The sequence below is a fragment of the Apteryx rowi genome, unplaced genomic scaffold (genome assembly GCF_003343035.1).
Source record: "Apteryx rowi isolate R43461 unplaced genomic scaffold, aptRow1 scaffold_123, whole genome shotgun sequence".
NCBI classification, from domain to species: Eukaryota; Metazoa; Chordata; class Aves; order Apterygiformes; family Apterygidae; genus Apteryx; species Apteryx rowi.
This window is the reverse complement of record NW_020447453.1, coordinates 1,954,955-1,978,418: the sequence shown is the minus strand read 5'-3', so window position 1 is coordinate 1,978,418 and position 23,464 is coordinate 1,954,955. Positions and strand designations below refer to the sequence as shown.

Below are 23,464 nucleotides of genomic sequence, written 5' to 3'. Positions count from 1 at the left end.
GTGCCTGTAGTAAGCCAGTATGAATATGACCATAGGGGTCACTTTTCTCCCAGGATCAGATGTTTTTTATACTAGCTTTTAAAATTAAAGTGCCAACCTGTAGGAGAACTAGCAACACTAATGTTGTGGCAGGGTCAGGCAGGTCTGGTCTTATCTCTATCAGCACGATATATGAAAAGAAAGAGTCTGAGAAACAGGARCTGTTATCCAACATGTCCCAGATGAACAGGCCAGTGAGAGTGATGCAACAGGCACAGCAGTTACAATGATTTCATTCCTTTTCTTTTGTGTAACTTGTTGGGTCTGTTTTCTAATGAGAGCTTGGAACAATTATGAACAGCCAAATTATCTTCTGTTGTGTTGTTCTTCGCTTGGAAGTAATTGAAAGGATTTTAGCTGTGTCCCGTGAGCTTCCAGTGACATTTGCATGGAATACAGCAGGAATTTATTACTCAGTTTTTTCACAGATGGAAATTCATGCCTAACCCTGGACAGGGCCAAATGGGTCAGTACCKCTAATCTTGTACAGGTCATCCAGCAGCGCAGGCGAGGTAAAAACCCACTCAGTTTGGTGTGCTCTGAGTGTGATTTCTTAGCTTGCTTTAGCTTTGCTATGATAATATTGCAGCAGGGTTTTTTTGTTGGTGGTGGTGTGTGGAGGTGTTTTTTTTGTTTTTTTTTTTTAATGCACTAGCATGACCAGCCATGCAGCAAGCATAAGCTKCCTCAGAAGCAGTGAAAAGCAGAACTGCTGGTTTCTTTCTCAGCCTAACTAATAGTTACATAAAAGTTGAGGGTTGGTTCTTCCTTTCATTCTTTTCATTGGTTTTATTATAGATACTATTTGTCCTGAACCACAGTGTAACTTAACTTAAAAATATTTGTCCTCTTCATTATAACTTCTTTCATTATAAGCTCGGTGTGTTTATTAGCAGTTGCTGACCTCAGTGAAAAGCATCCCACTAGTAAAACTTACTGTAGTTTTATTTGGAGAGGATTTTGTGCACTCTGGACATGATTGAGGCTCATAAATGAAATACTTCACCCTGAGAGAGAAAAAAACACTTGGCACTTGACAGGAGATTGTTCTTGTGGTGTTTGGTGCAATGACTTAACACTAAGATAACATCATGATTAAATATCGTTGTCAGCCCTGGGTACCCCTGAATAATAAGCTGGTTCATCAGTTGAAGTACAGAGTGCCTGTAGCTCCTATTGAATTTATTGACAGCTATAAGTGTTCAACAGTTTGAATAAGAAAATACTCACCTATCTCCTGTTCCAACAGGCTGATTAGGTTGCTTGGGGTGACAGCCGTGTGTGTTCATCCTCTTCCCATAGAGTACATGTTTCCATTCTCTACCTCCTCCCAAGAAAAAGAGCATCTATCYATCATTCATCTGTCTTTGTACAGGGGAGAGAGCTGTGTTTTCAGTTGGGAATTTGTGTTCTTCCCATCTGTTCCCCTCTACATAAATCCAAAGGGCCAAATTCACACTGCTGTGCCTGCCACAACTCCACTTACTCTGATGAAAATGGGCCAACTTGTGCCAGCTGTGAATTTCATGCAGAGGTTGTAATAACTTCCTACGTAAGGTTTTCCTCCTGTTCATGTTAATCACTTAAGTGCTTTTCAGTGGGAAGAGCATTTTTCCCACTCAGTGGCATGCTGCAACAAAGTTAACTGTTGGCTGTTTGTCCACCAAGGTTGGGCTAAGACATCTCATTCTCTTGATGCATCTGAAGAAAATGACGGCTGGTCTAGTGCTGAAGATCCGCTGAATTCATCAGATGCGGAGGAGGAAGGAGGAGGAGGGGGAGGCGAGATGAAACTGGTAACCAGAAATGTTTTCCTATGTTTTCATTACAGTATATAGGAAGGCTTTTGAAGCCGGCAGGAAGGAAAGTGCTTCTTGCCTTGAAATCCTCAGTTGGGCAAAATTTCTTGGGCAGGGGAAAATAATCCCTTTTCATAAATAAGCCTTTTATTTGTGAGTTGGGAAGTTACGTCTGTGCCTTTGTGTACCTGCAGACTAGTGGGACTGTGACTGCTTATGCCATAGTACAGAAGTAATGAAGTGTTCAGTCACCTCCTCAGTAGTGCCACAATGTATGTGTGGAAGTCTCTAGCTCACCAGCTTTTTTTCTTTTATTACTTTTTTCCCTTATATTCTCATTCTCTCTCTCTCTCTCTCTCTCTCTCTCTCTCTCTCTCTCTCTCTCTCTCCAAATTTTTTTTGCAGAAATGTTAGTTGTTGTAATGGAAAGATTTCACAGAATATTCTTCAGGGCGTGAGAATTCATGTACTGAATTTGTGTGTAATTGAATAGCAAAGTTTTATTGGTTCTCAGTTATACATGTTTATACTGTCTTCAGCATGTATGTGCATGAGAGAGAACAAGAAGGGTAAAGTACCATAATTTTCATAACAAAAGCTGCAATGTATGTTAAAGTACTCAATGGAAATAATTTGTTTGTGTTTTTCCCTGTGTGCATTTAGACTCCTGGTAAATATACAGTGGTGACTGATTATGAGAAAGGAGTTTCTGAAGAATTTACAGTGAAAAGTGGAGATCTAGTTCAACTGATTCGAGAAGGGGAGGATGGACTTTGGTATGCAAATTTGTGTTTGGAAACTTTTATACGTGGAACTGTGGTTGGAAGGCAGGTGTTTAGGGCAAAACTTTCAGAGGCATTAAATGAAGCTGTTTGACACTTTTTTTTTTTTTTTTTCCTTTTTTTAGGTCTGTAAAGAATCTGAGCACTGGTAGAGAAGGTTGGATCCCAGCAAACAATCTGCTGATGCTCATAGGCAATTCAAAATCAGTTCAATCTTTAAGCAGTTCTGGTAGGCTATTCATAATAAATGAGATGATTGTCTATTTAAAGATACATATTGGTTTTTTTTTTTAAAAAAAGTGTTATGGAAAAAAATCAATTACTTTTTTTTGTTTTGTTTCTTTTTCTTTCCTTTCTCTTTCTTTTTCCCTTTCCCAGAATCAGGCACTGCTTCCAGCACTTTGAGCACATCATCAAGTTGCAGTGATAGCTGTAATGCCAGCAGCACCAGCTTCTCAGACATTAAGGGCTAACGTTAAATTTTCATCCCACCTCCAGGGAAGGTGGAAATCTGGAGTTTGTCATCTTGCGCAGAGTTCTGAACATTTGACTCTAATGGAGAACCCCTATTTTGTGTTGCTGACTCTGTATATTTTCATTGGTGATTTTTAGAGGTTCTCACAGAAGATCCCAATGAAAAGTGCATGGAATGTGAAGTTGTAAATAAAAGTTAAAAGATCTGAAATAAGGTCTTGTAGAGGCTTCTGCTCTGAAGTCTGAAGCTCCAGAGCTGCTAGCATCAAACACATTTACTCATAGATATGCAATCAGGTTTCATTTCATAACAGCCAGAATCCAAATGTAAGCAAACAAAATGTGTTCAGTGCTAATTCCTTATTGTAAATTAATAAATTAGCAATCACTGTACAGGATAGGTATAAGGAACATAAATCTAAGTTTACAATTTCTCCTCCCAAAAACCCTTTTCCAAGGATGTATCTGGGTCAATGCAGTGAATGGGACTCTTACAGCAACCAGGAAGTAAGCTTGGCCCAGCCATTTCTTTTGTTGTGGGCCTTCGGGAGGCTTTTTCTGCAGTAAAATACTTCCTAGAGCTTGTGATGCAGAAATGACCAATTCACTGACCACAACAGCATCAAAAGAAAACATCATTTTATCCTTTCCAACCTTTTTCTGTGTGCTGTGGGGTGGCTGTTTTCTGAGGCATTTTGACTTCACAACAAAATTCTTTACCAAGATCACTGTGTTTACACAGCCTTGGCAATTTAGTAGTATTTTTTTTTCTTTATGCAAGTGCACGATGAAACAAACATTTGTATTCACTAAATAATTTCTTAATAATCTGCAATTGCATGGTTACCTTCAGCTCTATCAATTAGCATGTAGTTAGAGGCAAAGAAAACTATTGCAGTTGCACTGTGGGTCAAGAGCCTTCATTCAGACAAACCTCTGAGGGCTAGAAACCCAACATTTTTAGTCAATAGTGTCTTTTGCAGATTTAGGCAAAAAGACAAAACAATCACATAATTTTTCTATAAAAGGGGAGGACAGGATAAAAAAAAAATTAGAGAAGAGTCAGATTTCTGCTATAGACAACTTTTTTTTTTTTTTTTGAGGAAGACTAATGCTAAACTTGCCAATGTTGTAAATTTTCAGGTTGTCAGGTGTTCCTTGCACTTCATCCTTACAAATAGTACAGAAGCTTGTACTTATAATGTATGGAATACTGTATTCATTCCTTGCCATCTTTCAAATATTTTTACTTATATGAAAATGTTTTAACCTGGTTCATRTATCATATTACTTAAAAATAATGTGGAAGAGCTTCATTTTTCAAAAGCACTAAGTAACAGTAAACTATGTCAACAAGAACTGCTGTTAATTATCAGATCCTCTGACTGAGCCCCAAAGTCTTTTTTTTTTATTCCAGAAATTGAGATTTTTAGAGGCTGCAGCTTAGAAAACTTAAAGGAGAAACCCTCTAAAGAATGATCTTACTCCTGAGTTGCAAAAGCAACCCTGTCCCAGACACAATCAAAATGTAGCTGACTGTGGTCAGCACAAACTGAAACACTTATATGTACACATATATATGCACGTGTGTGTGTGTATATATATGTGTGTGTGTAGATATGTATATGTGTGTAGATATAATGTATCAATGTAAAAGATGTATTTATAGTCTTCATGCTGCTGAATATGTCACTTCACAATTCAAAAATACTTAGGTTTCTTGCAATACTGCAATATAAAGACTGATCAGGGTTTTACTTCAGGCATCTTTTCCAACACAGAAATCCTCTGATCTTTTTTAATTATCCCATATAATACTGTGCTGGCCAGGAATGCTTAGTCTGCTATTTAATAATGAAATGGCAATGTGCAGAAATTCAGCTTGTCTTCTTTGTAAGTTATTTTGTAAATTATCTGTAAAATAATTTACTTATATATTGCTGTCACTGGTAGGATGAGACTGTCCTTTCATTTCTCACTACAGCTTCATTTCTGTTATTTCAATGATCTTACACACATCATTGCACTTTAATACAACCCATTTCACCATTTCCTTTTCTACTGCTGTTTTGAATTAGAATTTTGAAGTCAGAGGTCTCTATTGTAACTATGAAAATTTGAATAAATTTCAGCACTTCTTGCTGATGAATTCCTTCTATATAGACATGCTCTGTGTTTTATTTTGTCTCATGGTCTTAAAAACTTCTGATAGGGATAGTATAAAAACATAAATAGGTTGATGGATTTGAACCAACAAATCAGGTCTGTCTAGCTGTTGGAAGCCTAGAAAGTGTGATGTTTGGCAGAGTCAGCGTGTTCAGATCCTTTGCCCACTCATTTTGGACAATCTCAGAAAAAAACTTTTACCCTTGTTGTCCTATCTCTCTCTCTTTTTTTTTTTTTTTTTTTTTTTTGAACAGGGAATTAAAACATGTCCACAGATTGAAGATGAAAAATGTAAACTAATGCCAGATAATCAGACTGATTCCCTTCCCCTGCTCTTGAAAGACTGCATGCCTTTAGTATGCTTTCCAAAGCCAGCCCTGTATCCAATGGTTCCCCTTATGCACGCGCTTCTCTTGGTCCTGTGGTCTTGGCGGGAGTTGAAGGTCTGTCTGGCAATGGCTGCAGCTGGGTGAGAAATGAGAAACTGAGTTCACACTTGCAGCATCTGAAGAGTGAAGTGTTTGCACGTTCATGGGTTAATGGCTTAAAGGACCATCATGCCTTGGTAGGAAGTGAATTTGCACATATCTAATAATACACTGAGGGAGATGAACAGTATCATTTCCCAGGTTGACTGCCGATTTACTTAACAGCTCTTACTCATTTAACTGGAGCTGTTGTTCTGCAATGCTGAAAGGCAAGCTGTATAAATGATGATGTTCTGCACCCACCTTACTGCAGGCTTGCTGAGGCAAAGGAGGCTCTGTTGCAAACTGGCCAGGCACCAGAGCAGCTGCTCATCGCCCCAGCCTAAGGCGAGAGACTGCAAGACTGGCGCGCTGGCAGAGTGCTGCAGGAAGAGGGGGTGTAACACACTGGCCAAAGATCACAAGGTGGAAAAGAGGGAGAATATAGAGCTGATGAGTTATTTTTTGAGGCAGGTGCATGGGACTGGTGACTGTAGTGGTGTGAGGCATACAGGGCATAAAAGGTGTTTTAATGAGGAAAAATGCCGCATGACAGTGATTGAAGTAGCTGCTGTGTAGCTGCCATCAGGCTCTTGTGAGCTGAGCAGCAAATTCCCCTCCCGCTTCCTCACTAGCACTAGCACCCTGGCAGACTTGCACTGACCAGCCCAAGGAAGTGGCTTGATCATCTCCCCTTCCCCAGGCAGTTTTCCACCGGAGCTGCTCGCAGGACTGGCCGGGACCGAGACCAGAACACGGCCCTGTGGCCGGACAGGCTCTTTAATGCCAGCGCTGTTCCTGTGAAGGACCACCCTCGAAAGGCAGCAGGGAAGCTGCAGGGGGTGTGCAGGGCAACRATATGTGTCATGGCAGGGGGGGTCTTCTGGAACCAGAGAAATGCTGGTACAGTTGCTTTGTCCTCCGGGCCCTCCCTTGGCTGCTCATGCTCTGCTGCATGTGGTTAGCTCAAAATATCAAGTCATACACAAACAGAAAAAAAAAAAACACCCCAAAATATTGATGGGCTGCAACCATTTTGCTAGCTCCAAGGGATATTCACAGTGACAGGTCCTCAGCCAAAGCTAAAGTCTTCTTTTTAATATCTTGGGGCAGTGTGGTATGTAGACAAAGCCGCAACAAAAAGAAGCATGGTGTATACGAAAAGCAGGCTACAAGACAAATGGGCAATATTTCCTTATCCAACGTAGCAGAAAGATCAGGCCCCTCAGGTTTTCTAATCAAGAGTCCAAGCCATGGCCAGAGTCCCAAAGCAGCCAGGGGAAAGGCAAACTGGGAGGAGCGCTCCCAGCATCTCTCTGGCTCAGAGCCCTTTGGACACAGGCCAGCATGCCCCATGGAAATTCAGTCCCTACAGCAACAAGAGACCTATATAAAAGAAAAGCTGAGGTATGACAATGTGCTTGCTTGGCTGCTTTGCAACTCGTTCAGAGCACCACTACCACTACCGGCAGCAGCCTACAGATGGTGGTAGAAAATCAAGGCTAAAGGTTTGTGTTTCCGTTCTGAAGGACTTAACCAAGATTAGCTGGTTTGGTGCTGAAATATTGTCTTTGGCAAATCAATTGAAGTGAATCGATGAATCATCTTTCAGGTTTTCATATGTATTCATTTCACATAAACTGACAAGGCAGCAAGGTCCTCACCTGCATTCAAAAGACTACATGTTTGCTGGTGGTAGTGTTGTGGCTGTGATGGTCTCAGGAAATAGTCAAGTAAAGGTCTGTAGTAGAGCTAGTACTTCTTATTACCAGCTAAATAGGTGGCATTAAACAGACAAACTTTGGAGCATACTACCTTTATTTTAAATGTATTTTGCTCTGCCTTTTCTATGTCTTTTGTTTCCTTTGTTATCTGGTTATCTTCAGATATTCTCTGGCAGCAAAAGAAGAGGAAGAAATAACCCACCTCAAGACTAAAAAATAGAAATGAACTTTTAAGCACTTATATTCAGAGATGGTCATGAAAATTTGCACAAAAATATCCTCTCCCCATCTTCTACTCTCACTTTGTGAGAATAATTGCTGAATAGGGATACAGAACTCAGTAAAACAGGCATGTGAAGTAGTTTTCTCCTAGAAATAAATATTTCTCTTTTGAAGTCTAAAAAGTAAATCATTTGTTTCAAAGTTTAGTGGCATAATATTGATATTTTTTTTATTAGTACCACAGAAATAGGAAATGATTGATTTGATCACAGGTTTGGTTTGCAAGCAAAGAAGGTGAGCTCTTCTTAATTAATTTGGTAAATGATTGATGGCAGGTTACTCTTGTTATTGGAGATTTAGGTTGAATTTTCCATTAATTCCTGAGGTGACTTCTTCCTAATGCTTTTTACCTAGACTCAGCCATGTCAGTCCACTCACGTGATCTCTTACAGTCTCTCTGAAATAGAACCCATTGAAAAATTTTTTAATTGTTACTGAGTACTGACCAGAAAAGTCACATTTAAATAACCAGTGACCTGGTAGATCAGATCAAGTTGCACTGTTCCCAGAAGCTTTCATACCTGTCTTATCTTCAGCCTAAAATATCAAACCAAAAATAGCAAAACTGTAAGTTTTTCTCTGAAAATGTTAGTATGAAACAAAACAAGAACAAAAACTAGTATGCTCAGAGACATCAACTCATCGTTTCTTCCAGGATAATGTTTCTGCTTTTAGACTTTTTTTTCATTTTGTTAACATTTTTGATGTTTATGTCTTTAATCTCAACTTGGAAATAAAGCAATTTTGACACATCCAAAAAGCATACACTACAAAGCACCCTAAATCATATTTCCTGAACAGCTGTCCCCAGACTGATTCTAGTAGCACCCATGAACAGAAGGGGTGTTTGTTTGTTTTAATATATATTTACTTTTAGTCGGAGAGCGGATTATTTTTTCTTAGAATTGCTCAGAAAATATAAGTCAAGGCTGAAGCCTCCAGTATCAAGGAGATTCATAGCGCAGAATACCAAGATAATTCTCATGTACTACAGCAAGATCACACAAAGAAAATCAATGGGAGACTTAGGGATCCTCTGGGGAAGGAAAGCTTGGTCCTCTAGCTGGGGACTAAGACAAGAAGGAAGGTGAGATCTCCTTTAAGTAACACAGCTCTAACCAAAGAACTGGCCCTTTGAAGTTAGTAGGAAACAGCTTTGAGAAGAGAACTGTGAATATCAAGTTAGTTAATGTTACTATGAATGTAACTTAGAGAAGAGCTGAAGTCCCGGGATTGCTGAATTCCCAGTGACTCTCCTCATGGGCATGGGCATCTTTGTCATCCCTGATGGAATCTAATCACATGAATTTTTCTTGGAAGAAAGACCGTCGCCATATGAACTGCACACTGACTGTTGTTGCCAGCACTTGGGCTTCTCTGTAGGCTCTGAAAATAATAAAAGTGTTTTCCTGTATTCCCAAGCAGCAAAAGCAAAATCTTTCAGGCTTAAGCAGTGGCAACAGAGGAAGAAAGACAGAGGGAAAATACTGTACCAGCCATAAAGGATGCACAGAACCTGCGAAATATGAAGAAAGAAGACACAAAAACGAAGCAGTGCCAATGTGTAGAGGTGCGTTGACACCACTGTGGAGTGGGCACCACCCCAGTCTCTCTGGCAGTGCACTGGGAGATATCCACCCAGCTATGGCCTTTTGGGGAGTCTGGTATGAAGATTTAGCCACTGATCTAAAAGTGGTATTGAAAAAGTGTTCCAGGTGATCCATAGTGATAAAGTCTAACTTTGAAGCTTTTTCTGCATGTACCATCATTTCTTGCAGGGCTGGTTAAAGGAGCAGACTAAGAAGGAGTGGCAATAGGTACAAACCCAGGCTGGCCTCAGGTGTGAGAAGCACAGCCTTGTGCTCTGATTTGCGTGACCAGTAGGTAGAAGCTCATTCAAACAGGCAGAAGAGAGAGCTTTCCCCAAGAAGATCAGACAAAAAGAGAAATTTTCAAGCAGCTCCGACAAACTTAGCTTAGATCTTTGTAAAATGAATATGTCCTTACTATTTTAAATTAACTGCTGTAGGTAAGGGAATATATCTTTAGCTTTTCAAGTGAACGTATCTTCAGTTTTTCCTTCTGCCCCAGTGCAGGTACATCTGCAGTCTCATTTTTTCTCCCTTTCTCTCTTTTGCCTAGACACCAAGCTCTTCCCTGCCTGGTGACAAGAGCCAGTGCACTCCCCACGGCGCTGCTCCCCCCCCAGTCTCCACATGCTCCTCTCCTTGTCTGCTCTTTCCTTCTCTTTAGCCACCAACCCACATTCCCAGCTAACAGAGAGGTCTTTCAGCCTGTTTTTCCTTCCTTCAGTGTTTTTCTCGCCTCTGACCACCACAGAGACTGGAGCTGGATGCAGAGAGGAACAAGGACCATGTCTGAAGGCTATGAGGTAAGGAGGCAATTCCCTAAAAGGAGAGGTGGGGACAGCTAGGGGCTGCTGTAGCTCCTTTCGTATTCCAGTAACCAGCTTCCTTCCTCTGCCCTGGGACAGGACCTGCCACCAGTCCCCGAAATCCCAGGAACAGAGCTGCTGGGAATGAGCCAGGCTGTGATCCAGAGAAGTGCCCGAATGCCCCCTCTTGGGAAACAGATTTCAAAGCAGGATGTCTAGCTGTGCGCACTGCCACTAAATAACAGGAACACAGGCAAAGAACGGCTGGGATCCTAGCTTTCCTAATCAATCATGACTTCTGCAGGAAATTAAGCTGAGCATTGGCCGCAAAGTAAAAAAACCAGCTGTTGCTTTTCTTTGCTCTAATGTTCACGTGCAGAAATGACCCTCTTTCCTTTATGCTTGCAAAGGGGAGAATTGCCTGGAAAATATTCCAGCCCTTTAGGAATGCCTCACTTCTCATAGGCAAACATGCTCTTTACCTCTTTGCTATCTTAAGTAAATATTTACTTAAGAATGTTTTCAGCTCTCTAGTCCAATGCCATTAGTTGATTTCTGTTAAATCAGAGGACTGCTTAGTTTCCAGATAAAACACTGTCTGCAGACTGGCCCCTCAGACCCCTATCATTATTAATGAAATACAGTGTGAATTGGCTCAGCACCTCTTCTAGCTGGTAGAACTTGTGCAGGCTGCGTGGGTCCTGCAATAAAAATAGAGCAAAACAGTGCTGGATATTTCTTGCTAGTTAATTAGTGTCTCCAAGTAAATTCAGYCAGTAGTTCAGAGTTTCAGCTGGTGACTGAGAAATGTGAAAAGACAGATGTCAACAGTTTGATTACTCTCCGAAGCAATGAAAGGCTATACCTTGTGTGCCAATTCAAACTAAATCTTAGTGTCTTCATTGCTCTGCTCTCTGCTTGCGTGGCTACATAGCCAAGTTAGTGCCATTCAGACAGATGCAGGGTCCTTGGCATTTATATTGCTCATCAAATATCATGTTAGATGGTAAATAAAGACCCGCGACAGAAGACTTTGTAATCAGCATAGCCATTGCACAGGTCAGGAGAGAATGCTTCAAAACCAAGCTGTTAGCTTGTGTGGAAAGGACTCATTGCAGGACTTTTGCATGTGCACTTCTCTCAGCTATTATCACTGCAATGGATCTTTTCCTGTTGCAATGACTTGCCAGCCCCTCCTCTAGTGCGAAGCATCTGAAGCTCAGCTCTTTGGCCAAATAGTCCTTGCTGAAATGTCAATACACTACTGGGACACTTGCAGGGGTCATCATGGTTTCCAGGCAGTGTGTGACTTCGTTTCTCTACTTTCCGCTCCTGATTCCTCTTTCTCTGGATGCAGGTATGTGATAGGATATGGCTCTGATTATGATTATTGGCAGTGGACCTCTCTTCCACTATTCAGGTGCAATTCTTATTGTGAGTTTTGAGCATTCTTCAGTAAAGAATATACATAAATGTTTGTCCTGCCTCTCGTTGTGTCTGTGAGTTAAAGGCTCTTCTTTGCTTTCAGTGATGGCATCCATGTGCTTATTTTGTCAGCTGGGGAAAATCACTTCTATGCTCATATGTGAATCTATTATCTCACTGCACAGACAGCAGGTAAACCATCAGCTGTCTACCTACTAGATGAAAATAGGAATTTGGATTTATTGTTATTTCATGTTCACCTGTAGCATTTTTCAAAGCAGAGAATCAACAGTCTGTCATTCAGCTGATGAGAAACTAAGGGGGTGAAGATCCACTATGTTTCCACAGCAGTAGAATGAAGTGAGATGTTAGCTTTTCAGTAGCGTCAGTATGTGTCTGAAAATCACCTCCCAGATTAATAGAGGGGACCAAGCGCTTTAAGATTCCCAGTTAACCATTGACTGGGCCTCTTGAATTGCAGTGGACAAAGCTTAAAAAAAAAACACAGAAAAGCCTATAATGTTCCGGTCTAAATAAATGGACAACACAGAAATAGAGGTGGAAGGGTGTCACAAGCCATGCACATATGCAAATCCTTCTGTCAGGGTCCGTGCATGCACACTGATGCATATGTAATGTCCTTGTGGTATAAGGTCAATTACAACCCTTTAAAGAAAGCTATATTAAAAGCATACGACCTGACAAAAATCARCGACATTCTTACAATAGACAAATTCTTATGAAGCATCCTGTGACAAATTAGATGCACCACAAAATACTTTATTCCTTCAAGTAACTTTAAAATACAGGGAAAATTGCTACTGTTTTGCATGTAATTCAGCAAATATTCTGATTAGAGACAAATGAGTAGAGACAAAGAACTCATCAGACTGGAGTAAATCCTCTCAGGGTTTTTTTTTGTGTGTATTTATGTGACGATAGATATGTGTCCACATCCACATGCACCCACAGTTTTTCTATCTTGTCCTTCAGAAACTACCTTTCAGGCAGGTAGGACGTAACTACCTCTCTTTCAGGGGTCACGTAGTGGAGAATGTCGTGGGGGAAAGGCAAGGGATATACATCATCCTTAATTCCCAAATCTACCCCCAATCCTAACTGAAATAGTTACAAGTGCTGAGACATAAACGTTTGTCACTAAGCTTCAGACTTGCCTAGTGACACGGAGGAACACACTGCAAAATTAATCACTTCAAGACTTGTGCAGTGTAGTGTAGTACATGGAGCAAAAATACACTGCAGCACTGGGACTTACTGTTTATTATCCTGAATTATACCAGGAGGGTATAGTTGGTGATACAATTGTATCCTGAAGCTTAGGAAGAGGTCAGTGTGATGACGTAATGCTATCAGGTCTTTAAATACACATTTACGTTTGTTGGAAGCTGGAGTAGCTCTGTGAAGTGAGCTCTGATGACATCTGCCATCCAACTTGTGTTCCCAACGTCCTTTCGAAGCACAGCAGAGACTCACAGGGATAAGACCCCTGTGGCTGTTGTCTACGGTGCTAGCAGAAGTTAGGAGCCTTATGCAGGCTCCACTAGGCAACACAAAGGGCATTGTCCAGCCTTTCTATGTATTGTGATGTAGTCTTTTTTTCAGAAGAAAGRTAAAGATAACTCAAACTGTGGTCTACTAATGGCCTGGGAAATCCCTTCTGCAGGTCCAAAGAGTGAAAGGTTTGAGCTAAAACCAGCGATGAATGGAGCACTGGGGAATTAGGTTTGACAGTGGTACATCTGGCACCAAGTTACTTACTGTAGTGAGTACAGAAAAATCAGCTGTCGCCACATATGTCGGCACTAGATGAAGTGACATGTGCTGTTCAGCTGCTGGAATTGAAAGAAACTGTCCTGTCTATGTTTAGACCTATTATATAAAGTGTGACAATACTTTGTGTATTGCTGACATATAACACTTCTCTCCAGCTCTAGGCCCTGTAAAATCCATGTGCTGTCACTTTACCTGTGAGGCATGTCAGAGAAAGGAGGTGGTGACTCTGAAACATTGTGCAAATTTGCTCAGTATGTCTAATTCTAAAACTTGGCATAAAAAGCTTGGAAAGCAGAAAAGCTTTCAGAAAAAAACTTTCATGCTGTCCTTTGTTTCTGGAGAGCGAGGATGTATGGCAAACAGAACATGCCACTGTTTTTCAGTCTTTTTAAAGCAGGAAGAGGCAACCAGTGTTTTGCAAAGGCAAAGAAGGGCCAATAGCATCTTTGAAGAGATAAAACTGGGGTCGCTAGAGCGAGAATGCATGGAAGAAAAGTGTTCGTTTGAGGAAGCAAGAGAAATTTACCAAGACGATGAAAGGACAGTAAGTAACAGAGTGCTGGGTAAGCGCTTGCAGTCAGATGGACTTYACTTCAAAATTCCCCATTATTCGAGGATGTACTTATAAGTGTGCTTTGGCACTTGAAATCATGAAAGCAAAAATGCACTTTGTGTCCTGCTGTTTGGATCTTTGTCTTATATATCTAGGGGAACACACTGCAGCAGTGTGAGTTGGTGGAGGGTATACTGCATGGACCACATCAGGCAGTACCAGTTKGGGGGATGGTGGGAAAGGGGATTCTCTCTAAGTCATCTCCCTGCCCCCCCCATAACAATACCTTAAATACTTGTATTATGCAACATGTTTGTTTTCTAGAGAGCCCTAATTTCAGTCAAACTAACCTCAGCCATAGGGATGTTATTGATGGTAACCTATTTGTGTGTATTAGGTAGAATATTTTATGAACATCCTCTTTAATAAATTATAAAGGCAAAAGAGGCATCACTGTGGCTGCCTGTAACACATCCTCTGTTACAAGGACTGTAGGATTTAATCATCTGAATTATTTTTTATTTGATTAAATTTTGCATCTTTTTCTTCCAGACAGAATTCTGGCACATCTATTCTGGTATGAGAATTCCATATGTTATAAAAACGCTCCCACTGCTGCAATTCTTCATGTGATCTGGATTAACGCTGAATGTTTTTACAGACCCTAACCAGTGTGACTCCAATCCCTGTCAGAATGGCGGGACTTGTGATGACCAGTTTCAGGATTATGTTTGCCGTTGTCCCAAGAAATATGAGGGCAAAAATTGTGAAAAAGGTCAGCTATGGCATAGCTTAACAAAGTAAAAATGTCATTATTAATTCAAATGCAAGTCATTGGGATAAGCAGTAGCAAACATTATCACTCTGTATCATTCTAGCAACTGCAGCTACCATTAACAGTCTGCAGTGTTTTATGATGGATCTAACCAGCTGACAGTCAGGCACTGCAGAGCAGCAAAATAATTACGACCTTATGGGGATCTTGCAAAAAATTTGACTTTTGTGAACCATCTGAGAGAGAAGGAGGATTGCTTTTCCTACCCAAATAGGGTAGGAAGTTACTTGACCATGCTGCATAAGCCATCAAACAAAGCCAGAGGGGACAGACACAGTGTCTAACACAGTCATTATAATTCTTTTCATTGATTTCAGTGGGCACTACATATTAACTGTTAAGTTGATGCTCTCAGAATATGGTGAGCCCAAACAAGGATTAGGCACCTGTCAACTCAAACCAGGCAGTCTCAGAACTCTGTCTGCTCATTACCTGCCATGTGCCACCCATAGCGTAAGCCAAGCCGCCATCTCTGCCCTTGTCTTTATCTTCTCACAGTCTCCTCATACTACTCAACTGCTCACATCTGACTTCTTTACTGCCTACTAATCTCCTAGGCATTTTTCATGCTCACCATCACTAGAACAGAATCTGTGAGTCTCCTCTCCTTTTACAAATAACGTCTGAAAAAAGTTACGCACATGTGTATCTCTGCTGCAAGGGCTACACCACGTTTTTCCCTTCTGTGTTTCCACTTCTGTCTCTTGGGTGGGAAGAACTCCTGGCAGTATATAAGTAATTACTATAAAGAATCCACACATATCCAGTCATTCAGGAAACTGAAGTGACAAAATTTGCGGGGGGGGGGGGGGAAGGGGGGGACGTGAGGGTTTTTTGACTTGTTTCACAGAAGAAAAGTTTTCTTATCATGTGATTTATTCAATGGTCTTCCCAGAGCATCCTTGTACCAAATAGCAAAATACAAAACAGTTATAATTTTTCCACAGTTATATATTAAAATGGTTACCATACAATTACAACACTCCTATCCTTTAGGAAGTATAGTAGGCTACTGCTGTAGCTCAGATATGACAAATGCAGGCTGATTTATTTTCAGGTGCATGTTTCTTATGCGTAGACTTTTTCTCCTTAATCCCTGGTGATCCAGTTCTATACAACTTTTTCCAAACAGAGTTAGCTTTTGATCCAGTCACTGTACACACATCACTGACATCTGATTTACTGACTTGCTTCTGTGTCAACATTTCAAGTTGTAATTGACTTGTGTCACCAAAATCCATATTCGGAAACATAAAGACTCTTTCTCTGAATTTAGCTGAGACTGACCAATGGAAGTGCGTTAACAAAAACGGTGGTTGTGAACAGTTCTGTACTGATGAGCTGTCTGAAAAACGAGTGTGCTTCTGTGCGGATGATTATGCTTTAGCAAGTGATGGCATGTCCTGCATTCCCCAAGGTATGATGCTACAAGCCAGGTACTAACGCTAACCTACCCCTAAAAGAAAAGTTTTCAATACCTACACATTAGGAGCTGCAAAGTGTAACGCTTAGGCATCAGCTGCCTTCCTTTTCTTCTAGGGCAGAGTCCAGAGCAGCAGGTTTGGGCTTCTGGTGTAAGTCAGACACCTCAAAAGAGCCAGTGGGAAATGTTGAGCTCGACTTGTGGGCTGAAGTGGGTTGGTGGGCAGGTTGTGCAGTGTCATCAGGGCCCTGTGCCGGGAACCCCTCTGTTTGCAAGGGGCCAGCAGCTCTTCTTTCAAAAAACTGAGCAGGACCCCCCATTTTTTACTGAAACCACGAAGTGGAAGAAGTACTTGGGGAAGAAGAAGAAGTACTTTCCCCAATTTTGGGGCATTAGGCTTGTGGCTAGAGCATGCACTCAGGAATTAAGAAACCTGGATTCAGTTCAGCCTGAGAGGATTCAAAGTAGGGTGACTGCATTCCAGGATGTCTTCTCAAGTGAGTGATCTGGTCCCCAGCTAATGATGCCTTTTGGACCCCATCCTTCATTGCCCCAGAAGCCCACTCCACTGGGACATGGGAAATTGAGTTTGACCATCCCACCCCTAGGACTGAGAAGCAAACTGAACCCCATCTCCTCTTTGGGCAATGCTCTTGCCACTGGTCTAGCAGAGAAGAGCTGAGCAGTGGAGAGAAGCACTGCAGCCAGGCTGTCTAAATAAAGCAGACCAGCAGGTGCTCAGGGATTTGGGGGTCAGGCTGGGAAGTTCCTAGTGAGCGGAGGGACTTTGGGCCTCCATATCCTCTGTTTGTTTTAGTGCAACCTCATTATGGTAAAATATTTTATGGGCAACATTGTTTTACTATTGGGTTGCCAATCAATGTGAATTTGTGAATATGGATTTTATTACTGTATTTATTTCAATATAGGCATCAAGAGAGGAAGAGTCCTATTAAAACGAAAGAAAATTAGTTACTCTTTTTTTTTTCTATTTGGTAGGACCAATAAACTGCTAACAGTTGATATTCCTCTAGACAGTAWGGCTAGATATTTCTCTTACTCAGCTGACAAGGTAAATTTCAACTGGGACTTTTTTAGGGCAAGTTAATTATTTTTCCAATACATAAGCTGGCATCTGACTCTATTGCAGATGCCTACCTCAATTACTTCATTACTGGGAAAAAAGAGACCCCTGGGGATGTGAACATAATGGACAGAGCTGCAGGGAACATGTGTTCACATCTAAAGAACTAATTCTGAAGGGGTAACACCCCAGTACACACCTCAAAGGAGCACTCATGTGGAGAAGTGATAATGACAACCTAGCTCTCAACAACAACAATTTCATTAGAAAATAATTGTCTAGTAATGTGCTTATCCCCTATTAGCAGGTTCTGCAATACCATGTAATGGGGAAYCTGCTTTTGTTAAAAGCTCAGAACAAAGAATTCAGTATTTCTCCAAGCTTTAAATCATATCTTCCCCTGCATATAAAGAGGAATAGGTATTTGTTGCTGCTTGCTTCTTGGGGACCAAAATCCCTGTATCACTGACTGTGTGTTTCAAGGAAACAAAACTGGGTAACTGTCAGACCCTTCACGATCCTTCTGTCAGGCAGACCCTCTTCTTCTTAAAAGGAAAACTCTGTGGGGTTAAGGATGTACTGAAAACACCAAGGCTTCCTCACCACTGTAAATCAGGTGCAGATTTGATCCTTAAGACTTGAGTCACTTATTGTCAACATTCATATGCATGCTCAAGCTAAAAAAGGACCTTAGACTGAGATATGCAATCTGCAAGACTCAAGAATGGACTGGACCTAAGCAATAGAGTTGCAGTCTGCCAGGAGACATACCAGAAGACACAGTGTCTACTCTTAGGAGATCTTTGGGTCCACCCGAACAAGGGATAGCAAGCTTAACATCTCATGCTCAAGCCTGTCTCTTACCCCAACAGGGGTACTGTGCACTCAGCACAACTGAGTTAAGTCAGCAGGGTCATTGAAAATATGTAGACTACAAGGCTTGACAGAGTCACCTCTGCTCTCAAGCTTGCTATCTTCCTCAGAGTGTTGACGTATATCTTTTAAACAGATATATTGTTTGCAAGATCCTATGATACATGAATATATGTCCATGACAATCTATGGGCCTGCATTCTCTTTGTAAAACCATTTTTGGCTGTTTCCAAACAAAAAGACTACTTACCTGCTGAGCTTTTTAAATTATTTGTGAGAAACCATGCTTTCAGACTAGAGACCAGTTTTTCAGCTAGCATAACTTTATTGAAGATGTTTAATAGGAATCAGTCTTACAAATGTTGCTGCGAATTCAGTGCAATAAAATTGTACTTGTTGCTATATTTTTCAGTGAAATATCCATGTGGAAAAATACCAGTGTTGGCAAAAAAAAATGCAACTGCAACTGCGGAAGGGAGAATAGTAGGTGGCTTCATCTGTCCTCCAGGTGAATGTCCATGGCAAGTGAGTCTTCAAGATTCTTTATTGCATTTTTTTTTCTTGTGCAACGATTATGTTAAATTCATTATTTTAAATCTATTATGTTAAAACCCATAAAAAGTGCCATGTCTGGACAGCCAAATTTCCTCTTCACCCATAGCCAGCAGACCCACTTGTTCCAATTATGCATCTTAGCCTTGTTCTGGAGTGTCTGCTTTCATAGGAGTGGAGTGGTAATTCAACCTCCTATATCTCCTGACCCCTTAGTCCTTAACCTTGCTGTCAACAAGAATTTTAGTTGCAGCTTGCAGGGGTATACTCTTGGCCATAATAGGAGGGGTCCATATTTTAAGATGGAGAAAATGTCAGCGGGAAGACCCCCCACTTCTAAGTTCCCCATACAATCAACACAGTACTTCAAACATATAGTTGCATAAAATGACAGAAAGAAGCAGCATAAAACCTGACACTACTGAAATTCGAGTCAAACACATTTGAGTAAGACATGACATAACTTTGTTTTGTGTTGGCAGGCCCTTATAATACAGAATCAGAAAGAGAAGTGTGGAGGTACGCTGCTTTCACCTGAGTGGGTGGTCACTGCAGCTCATTGTTTGGAAAATACTCCTGCTGAACAGCTTCAGGTGAGACTGGGTATGTATCTTCCCTTCCTCACATTTTCAAGCTTCCAGTTTAGTATTCATGTTTGATTACTGAGGGGTTACTACCAATTTACACCAGTTATTCCTACTGTGATTGTGGCTGGAGAGCTGGGCAGAGAGGAACCTCATGAAGTTCAACAAAGGCAAGTGCAGGTTCCTGCACCTACGGAGGAATAACCCCATGCACCAGTACAGGTTGGGGGTTGACCTGCTGGAAAGCAGCTCTGCGGAGAAGGACCTGGGAGTGCTGGTGGACACCAAGTTAAGCATGAGGCAGCAACGTGCCCTCGTGGCCAAGAAGGCCAATGGTATCCTGGGGTGCATTAGGCAGAGCATTGCCAGCAGGCTGAGGGAGGTGATCCTCCCCCTCTCCTCAGCCCTGGTGAGGCCGCATCTGGAGTACCGTGCCCAGTTCTGGGCTCCCCAGTACAAGAGAGACATGGAGCTACTGGAGAGAGTCCAGCGAAGGTCCACTAAGATGATTAAGGGAGTGGAGCATCTCTCCTATGAGGAAAGGCTGAGAGAGCTGGGCCTGTTCAGCATGGAGAATAGAAGGCTGAGAGGGATCTTATCAATGTGTATAAGTATCTGAAGRGAGGGTGTCAAGAGGATGGGGCCAGACTCTTTTCACTGGTGCCCAGTGACAGGACAAGAGGCAACAAACTGGAACACAGAAAGTTCTGTCTGAACATAAGGAAAAACTTCTTTACTGTGAGGGTGACTGAGCACTGGAACAGGTTGCCCAGGGAGGCTGTGGAGTCTCCATCCCTGGAGATATTCAAAAGCTGTTTGGACATGATCCTGTGCAACGGTGCTCTAGGTGACCGTGCTTGAGCAGGGGTGTTGGACTAGACAATCTCCAGAGGTCCCTTCCAACCTCAACCATTCTGTGCTTCTGTGATTCTGTGTAACAAGTCTGACAAACTAGATTAAAAGAAAAAAAAAGTGCAGACTTTGATATTAGAAGATGAGTGTCCTTTAGAAGTGTCAGACTAGAAAGCTCCTATTTCCAAAACTTCTGAGGAATCATGGACCTGACTGACATTATCTGGGATTAATCAATTTTCCAGGTGAACATGCAATAAATCATGATGAGAAAACTGAGCAAGAAAGAGGAGTTACCAGGACAATCATTCATGAAGGATATACTAACGGAGAAGTCAATAATGATATTGCCCTGCTGAGACTGGAAACACCCGTGAACCTCACTGATTATGTGGTACCAATATGTTTGCCTGAAAAACACTTGGCAGTGTATGACCTGTCCTCCATTAAGTTCTCCACAGTGAGCGGATGGGGACGTCTAATAGATGGAGGTGCTACCTCTGCTATTCTGATGAGAGTTTATTTGCCACGTGTGAAAACACAAGAATGTGAAAAGGAGACTGATTTAAATATTACAGAGAATATGTTCTGTGCAGGAGACCTGAGTGGCACTAAAGACTCTTGCAAGGGAGACAGTGGTGGACCTCATGCCACAAAGTACAAGAACACTTGGTATCTGACTGGGATTACCAGCTGGGGGAAGGGTTGTGCTGTTCAAGGCACCTATGGGGTTTATACAAGGGTGTCCAAATACATTGACTGGTTAAAGAAGCACATGGACTAATGATATTGATTCTAGATCGTATTATTGCCCTTTAATCCCATCTGTAATATTTTCCTATGAAAGCATTCCCTGAATATCTTAAACACATGATACCCACACAGCTAATAATGATTTGAAACTAGCCTAATGCCTATCTGAATATATTAAATAACTTCTCTATTGGTATTGTTTGTAAATTTGCATGTCTTGTCAACGAGGCACAGAACAGCCATACTGAAAAAGACTCAGAGTCTCTTTCATTCTGTATCTATTTTCTGATAATGGACAGAGCTAGCTGCTGTGAAAGATTCTTGGTGACATATCAAGCATACCATGATCTTCCCTTCTGGTAATCACTGATGTAAGGATTTCCTGAGTGATACGTTGCATTACGTTGAATAGTCATGATGAAGCTATTCTCCGTAAATGTGTGCAATCTCTTTTGAATCCCTTTTATACTTCTGTTTTTCACACTTTCCAATGACAATAGGTCCTATAATAGAATTACACAATAGGAAAGGAAATAATAGAAAAGAATTGCTTTATCTTATGTTAAAGTAGCCTTATCTTACAATTTCAGTGACAACAGGCAAATTTGAGAGGAACTGTAGAGACTCTCCAGCACACAAAAGCAGGGGAAAAGTTAATTTCACTTTTACAGATCTGCTCTGAAAGCTTCATTATAGTCTTCTTGCACCAAATATTATTGCAATAAGGTTACCTAGTGTAATACTAAACCCCAGATTTGTGCATGGTGAAGAATACTACTGATTTAACTTTGCCTTTGCCTCAATATTGTGCTACTTAATACAAAATGAGAACGAATGGAAAAGGAATGTTTGTTTAATTTGTTCTCCAGTATAAACTAACAGTCAAATTGTGCCCTTTGGCCTGGTGTCTAAAAAGAGAAGAGGATATTTGTCTGACCATCTGCAAAATACAGGCCAAAGACAATTCTCTAGAGCCTTAGTGTACAAATGGTAGAACTTGAGGAACTCTGAATTACTGCAGACTACACCATTAAAAATATATATTTCCTATTGTAAGTGTGAAAACTGCCAAAAAGTGAGGGAGATGATAGATAGTAGATAAAATTGATCATGAGATTAGAAAATAATTTAATCTAATGAAACCCTATGCTTTGGAATCATTCAATTCATGCTGAATATGAGCTCAATCACAAAAGCTTACCATTAAGTAGAAAATTTATGGTTGGCTGTACTCTATTATTAGGGGAAAACATTGTCATTATATGGTACATATACAAGATAAAACTGTGCATTATATAATCTGCATTACCAACATAGAAGAAGCAGTATATTATTCATATTAAGCACTTAACTGAATTGGGAAAGGCAGCAAATTTCAAAGACTTGAGAAATAAGAGGTCTAAGAGTATGAAAACATACCCCAGCAGTTCTAGTTATTCTTAAAGAAATAATAAAATAAGAACCAGGTGAGTGCAGGGGGAAAGAGGAGGAAAGCATATACACCTGCAGAAGAATCCAAAACCAATCAGGAAAATTCCCAGGAAGAATGGTGACTAGGAGCAGCAGCCAGCAAATAAAATCTCATTTTCACTGAGACAAGGCACTGGCATTGCAAAATCATCTCTTTAGACGCCCTCAAATTTGAACAGTTTTCAATTGTTTGGGCTCCATAGCATGATTTCTTCGCTATAATGCATCCGTGTAAATATTGATATTTATGAACAACTCATTTTGCAGAAAAAGGGCAAAACGCAGAGACCTCAGAGGGCACAACAAAGTGTAACAGCAAAAAAGGGAAGCCTGAGGCAAACTACCCTGAGTGTTTTCCCAGTGGTAAGCCTGGTTTGACGGGGGAGCCCCTTCCTATCATGAGGCACTGAGCCGTGAGGCAGCAAAGGGAACGGTGGGACAGCTCACGAGGCCGAGGACACCAGAGCTGGGGAATATAAAGGACTGAGTCAACAGGTCATGGTGTTGGATGGGAATGGCGGAAAAGCAAGAGGCAGCTGCCAAGGGCAGTGCGTGTTTTGCAGGTGGGGCAGTGGCCACCCCAGCTGGGAGCCCAGGCCCCAGGTATGTTTGCCCCCCCCAGCCCAGGCCTGGCCTCACGCCAAGCCCCACACCTGCCAGTGCCAGCGGAGCACTGGCAGGCTGCAAAGCCACCCTCGACTGAGGCTGCGTGCAGGCAGCTAGCTTGTTAAAGTCACAATTCAATTCTCCTCTCAAAAAGTGCAGTTAAGAGAGCAGACTTCCCTCATCAAAAAAAAAAAAAAAAAAAGCCTCAGCATCACGCCAACCCCCTCACAGAGAAATCCTGCCGGCGGCTTCCCCCCGTCCAGGGCGCTTCCGCTATTTCTGGGCAGGGTGAAGCAACACAACTTTAGTCTCTCCCCGCCCTGGGGGGTGAAGACTTCGGCTCCCGTCCTGGCCCCGTCCTGTCCGTCCCCGCACGGCACGACGGGCACCATGGCCGGCCGCCTGCCGCCCCTCCTGCTCTGCGCGGCGCTGGCAGCCCTGCTCCGCGCCGAAGGAGGCGGTAAGAGGGAACCTTTGGGGGGGGGGCCTCCTCACAGCCGTTGGGGGTTGCCATGGAAACGCGCTCCGCATC

General features: G+C 41.7%; 3 protein-coding genes across 7 annotated transcripts in view; all 3 read left to right on the top strand.

The window, feature by feature from the left end:
• MCF2L (MCF.2 cell line derived transforming sequence like) overlaps positions 1-3,309 on the top strand; it is a 163,591-nt gene extending 160,282 nt beyond the window's left edge. For all 4 annotated transcript variants that reach the window (XM_026055314.1, XM_026055306.1, XM_026055321.1 and 1 more), the window contains 4 exons: positions 1,708-1,835; positions 2,502-2,614; positions 2,746-2,849; positions 2,999-3,309. In XM_026055314.1, the coding sequence (XP_025911099.1) occupies positions 1,708-1,835; positions 2,502-2,614; positions 2,746-2,849; positions 2,999-3,093 (440 nt within the window). In that variant the 3' untranslated portion in view covers positions 3,094-3,309. The remainder of the gene's footprint in view (positions 1-1,707; positions 1,836-2,501; positions 2,615-2,745; positions 2,850-2,998) is intronic.
• Positions 3,310-11,415: 8,106 nt separating this feature from the next.
• F7 (coagulation factor VII) lies at positions 11,416-20,887 on the top strand. Its single transcript, XM_026055476.1, has 8 exons — positions 11,416-11,485; positions 13,731-13,891; positions 14,453-14,477; positions 14,562-14,675; positions 16,012-16,152; positions 18,528-18,640; positions 19,150-19,270; positions 20,349-20,887. The coding sequence occupies exons 1-8, from the start codon at positions 11,416-11,418 to the stop codon at positions 20,885-20,887; spliced, it is 1,284 nt and encodes a 427-aa protein (XP_025911261.1).
• A 2,378-nt stretch (positions 20,888-23,265) lies between these two features.
• F10 (coagulation factor X) overlaps positions 23,266-23,464 on the top strand; it is a 12,911-nt gene continuing 12,712 nt past the window's right edge. For both annotated transcript variants that reach the window (XM_026055170.1, XM_026055160.1), the window contains exon 1: positions 23,266-23,392. In XM_026055170.1, the coding sequence (XP_025910955.1) occupies positions 23,323-23,392 (70 nt within the window). In that variant the 5' untranslated portion in view covers positions 23,266-23,322. The remainder of the gene's footprint in view (positions 23,393-23,464) is intronic.

Coding starts and splice junctions, on each gene's coding strand:
- F7 (XM_026055476.1), top strand. CDS start 11,416: ATGGTTTCCAGGCAGTGTGTGACTTCGTTTCTCTACTTTCCGCTCCTG. Junction 13,892..14,452: donor ACCAAGACGATGAAAGGACA/GTAAGTAACAGA, acceptor TTTTTCTTCCAG/ACAGAATTCTGGCACATCTA. Junction 16,153..18,527: donor CATGTCCTGCATTCCCCAAG/GTATGATGCTAC, acceptor TATATTTTTCAG/TGAAATATCCATGTGGAAAA.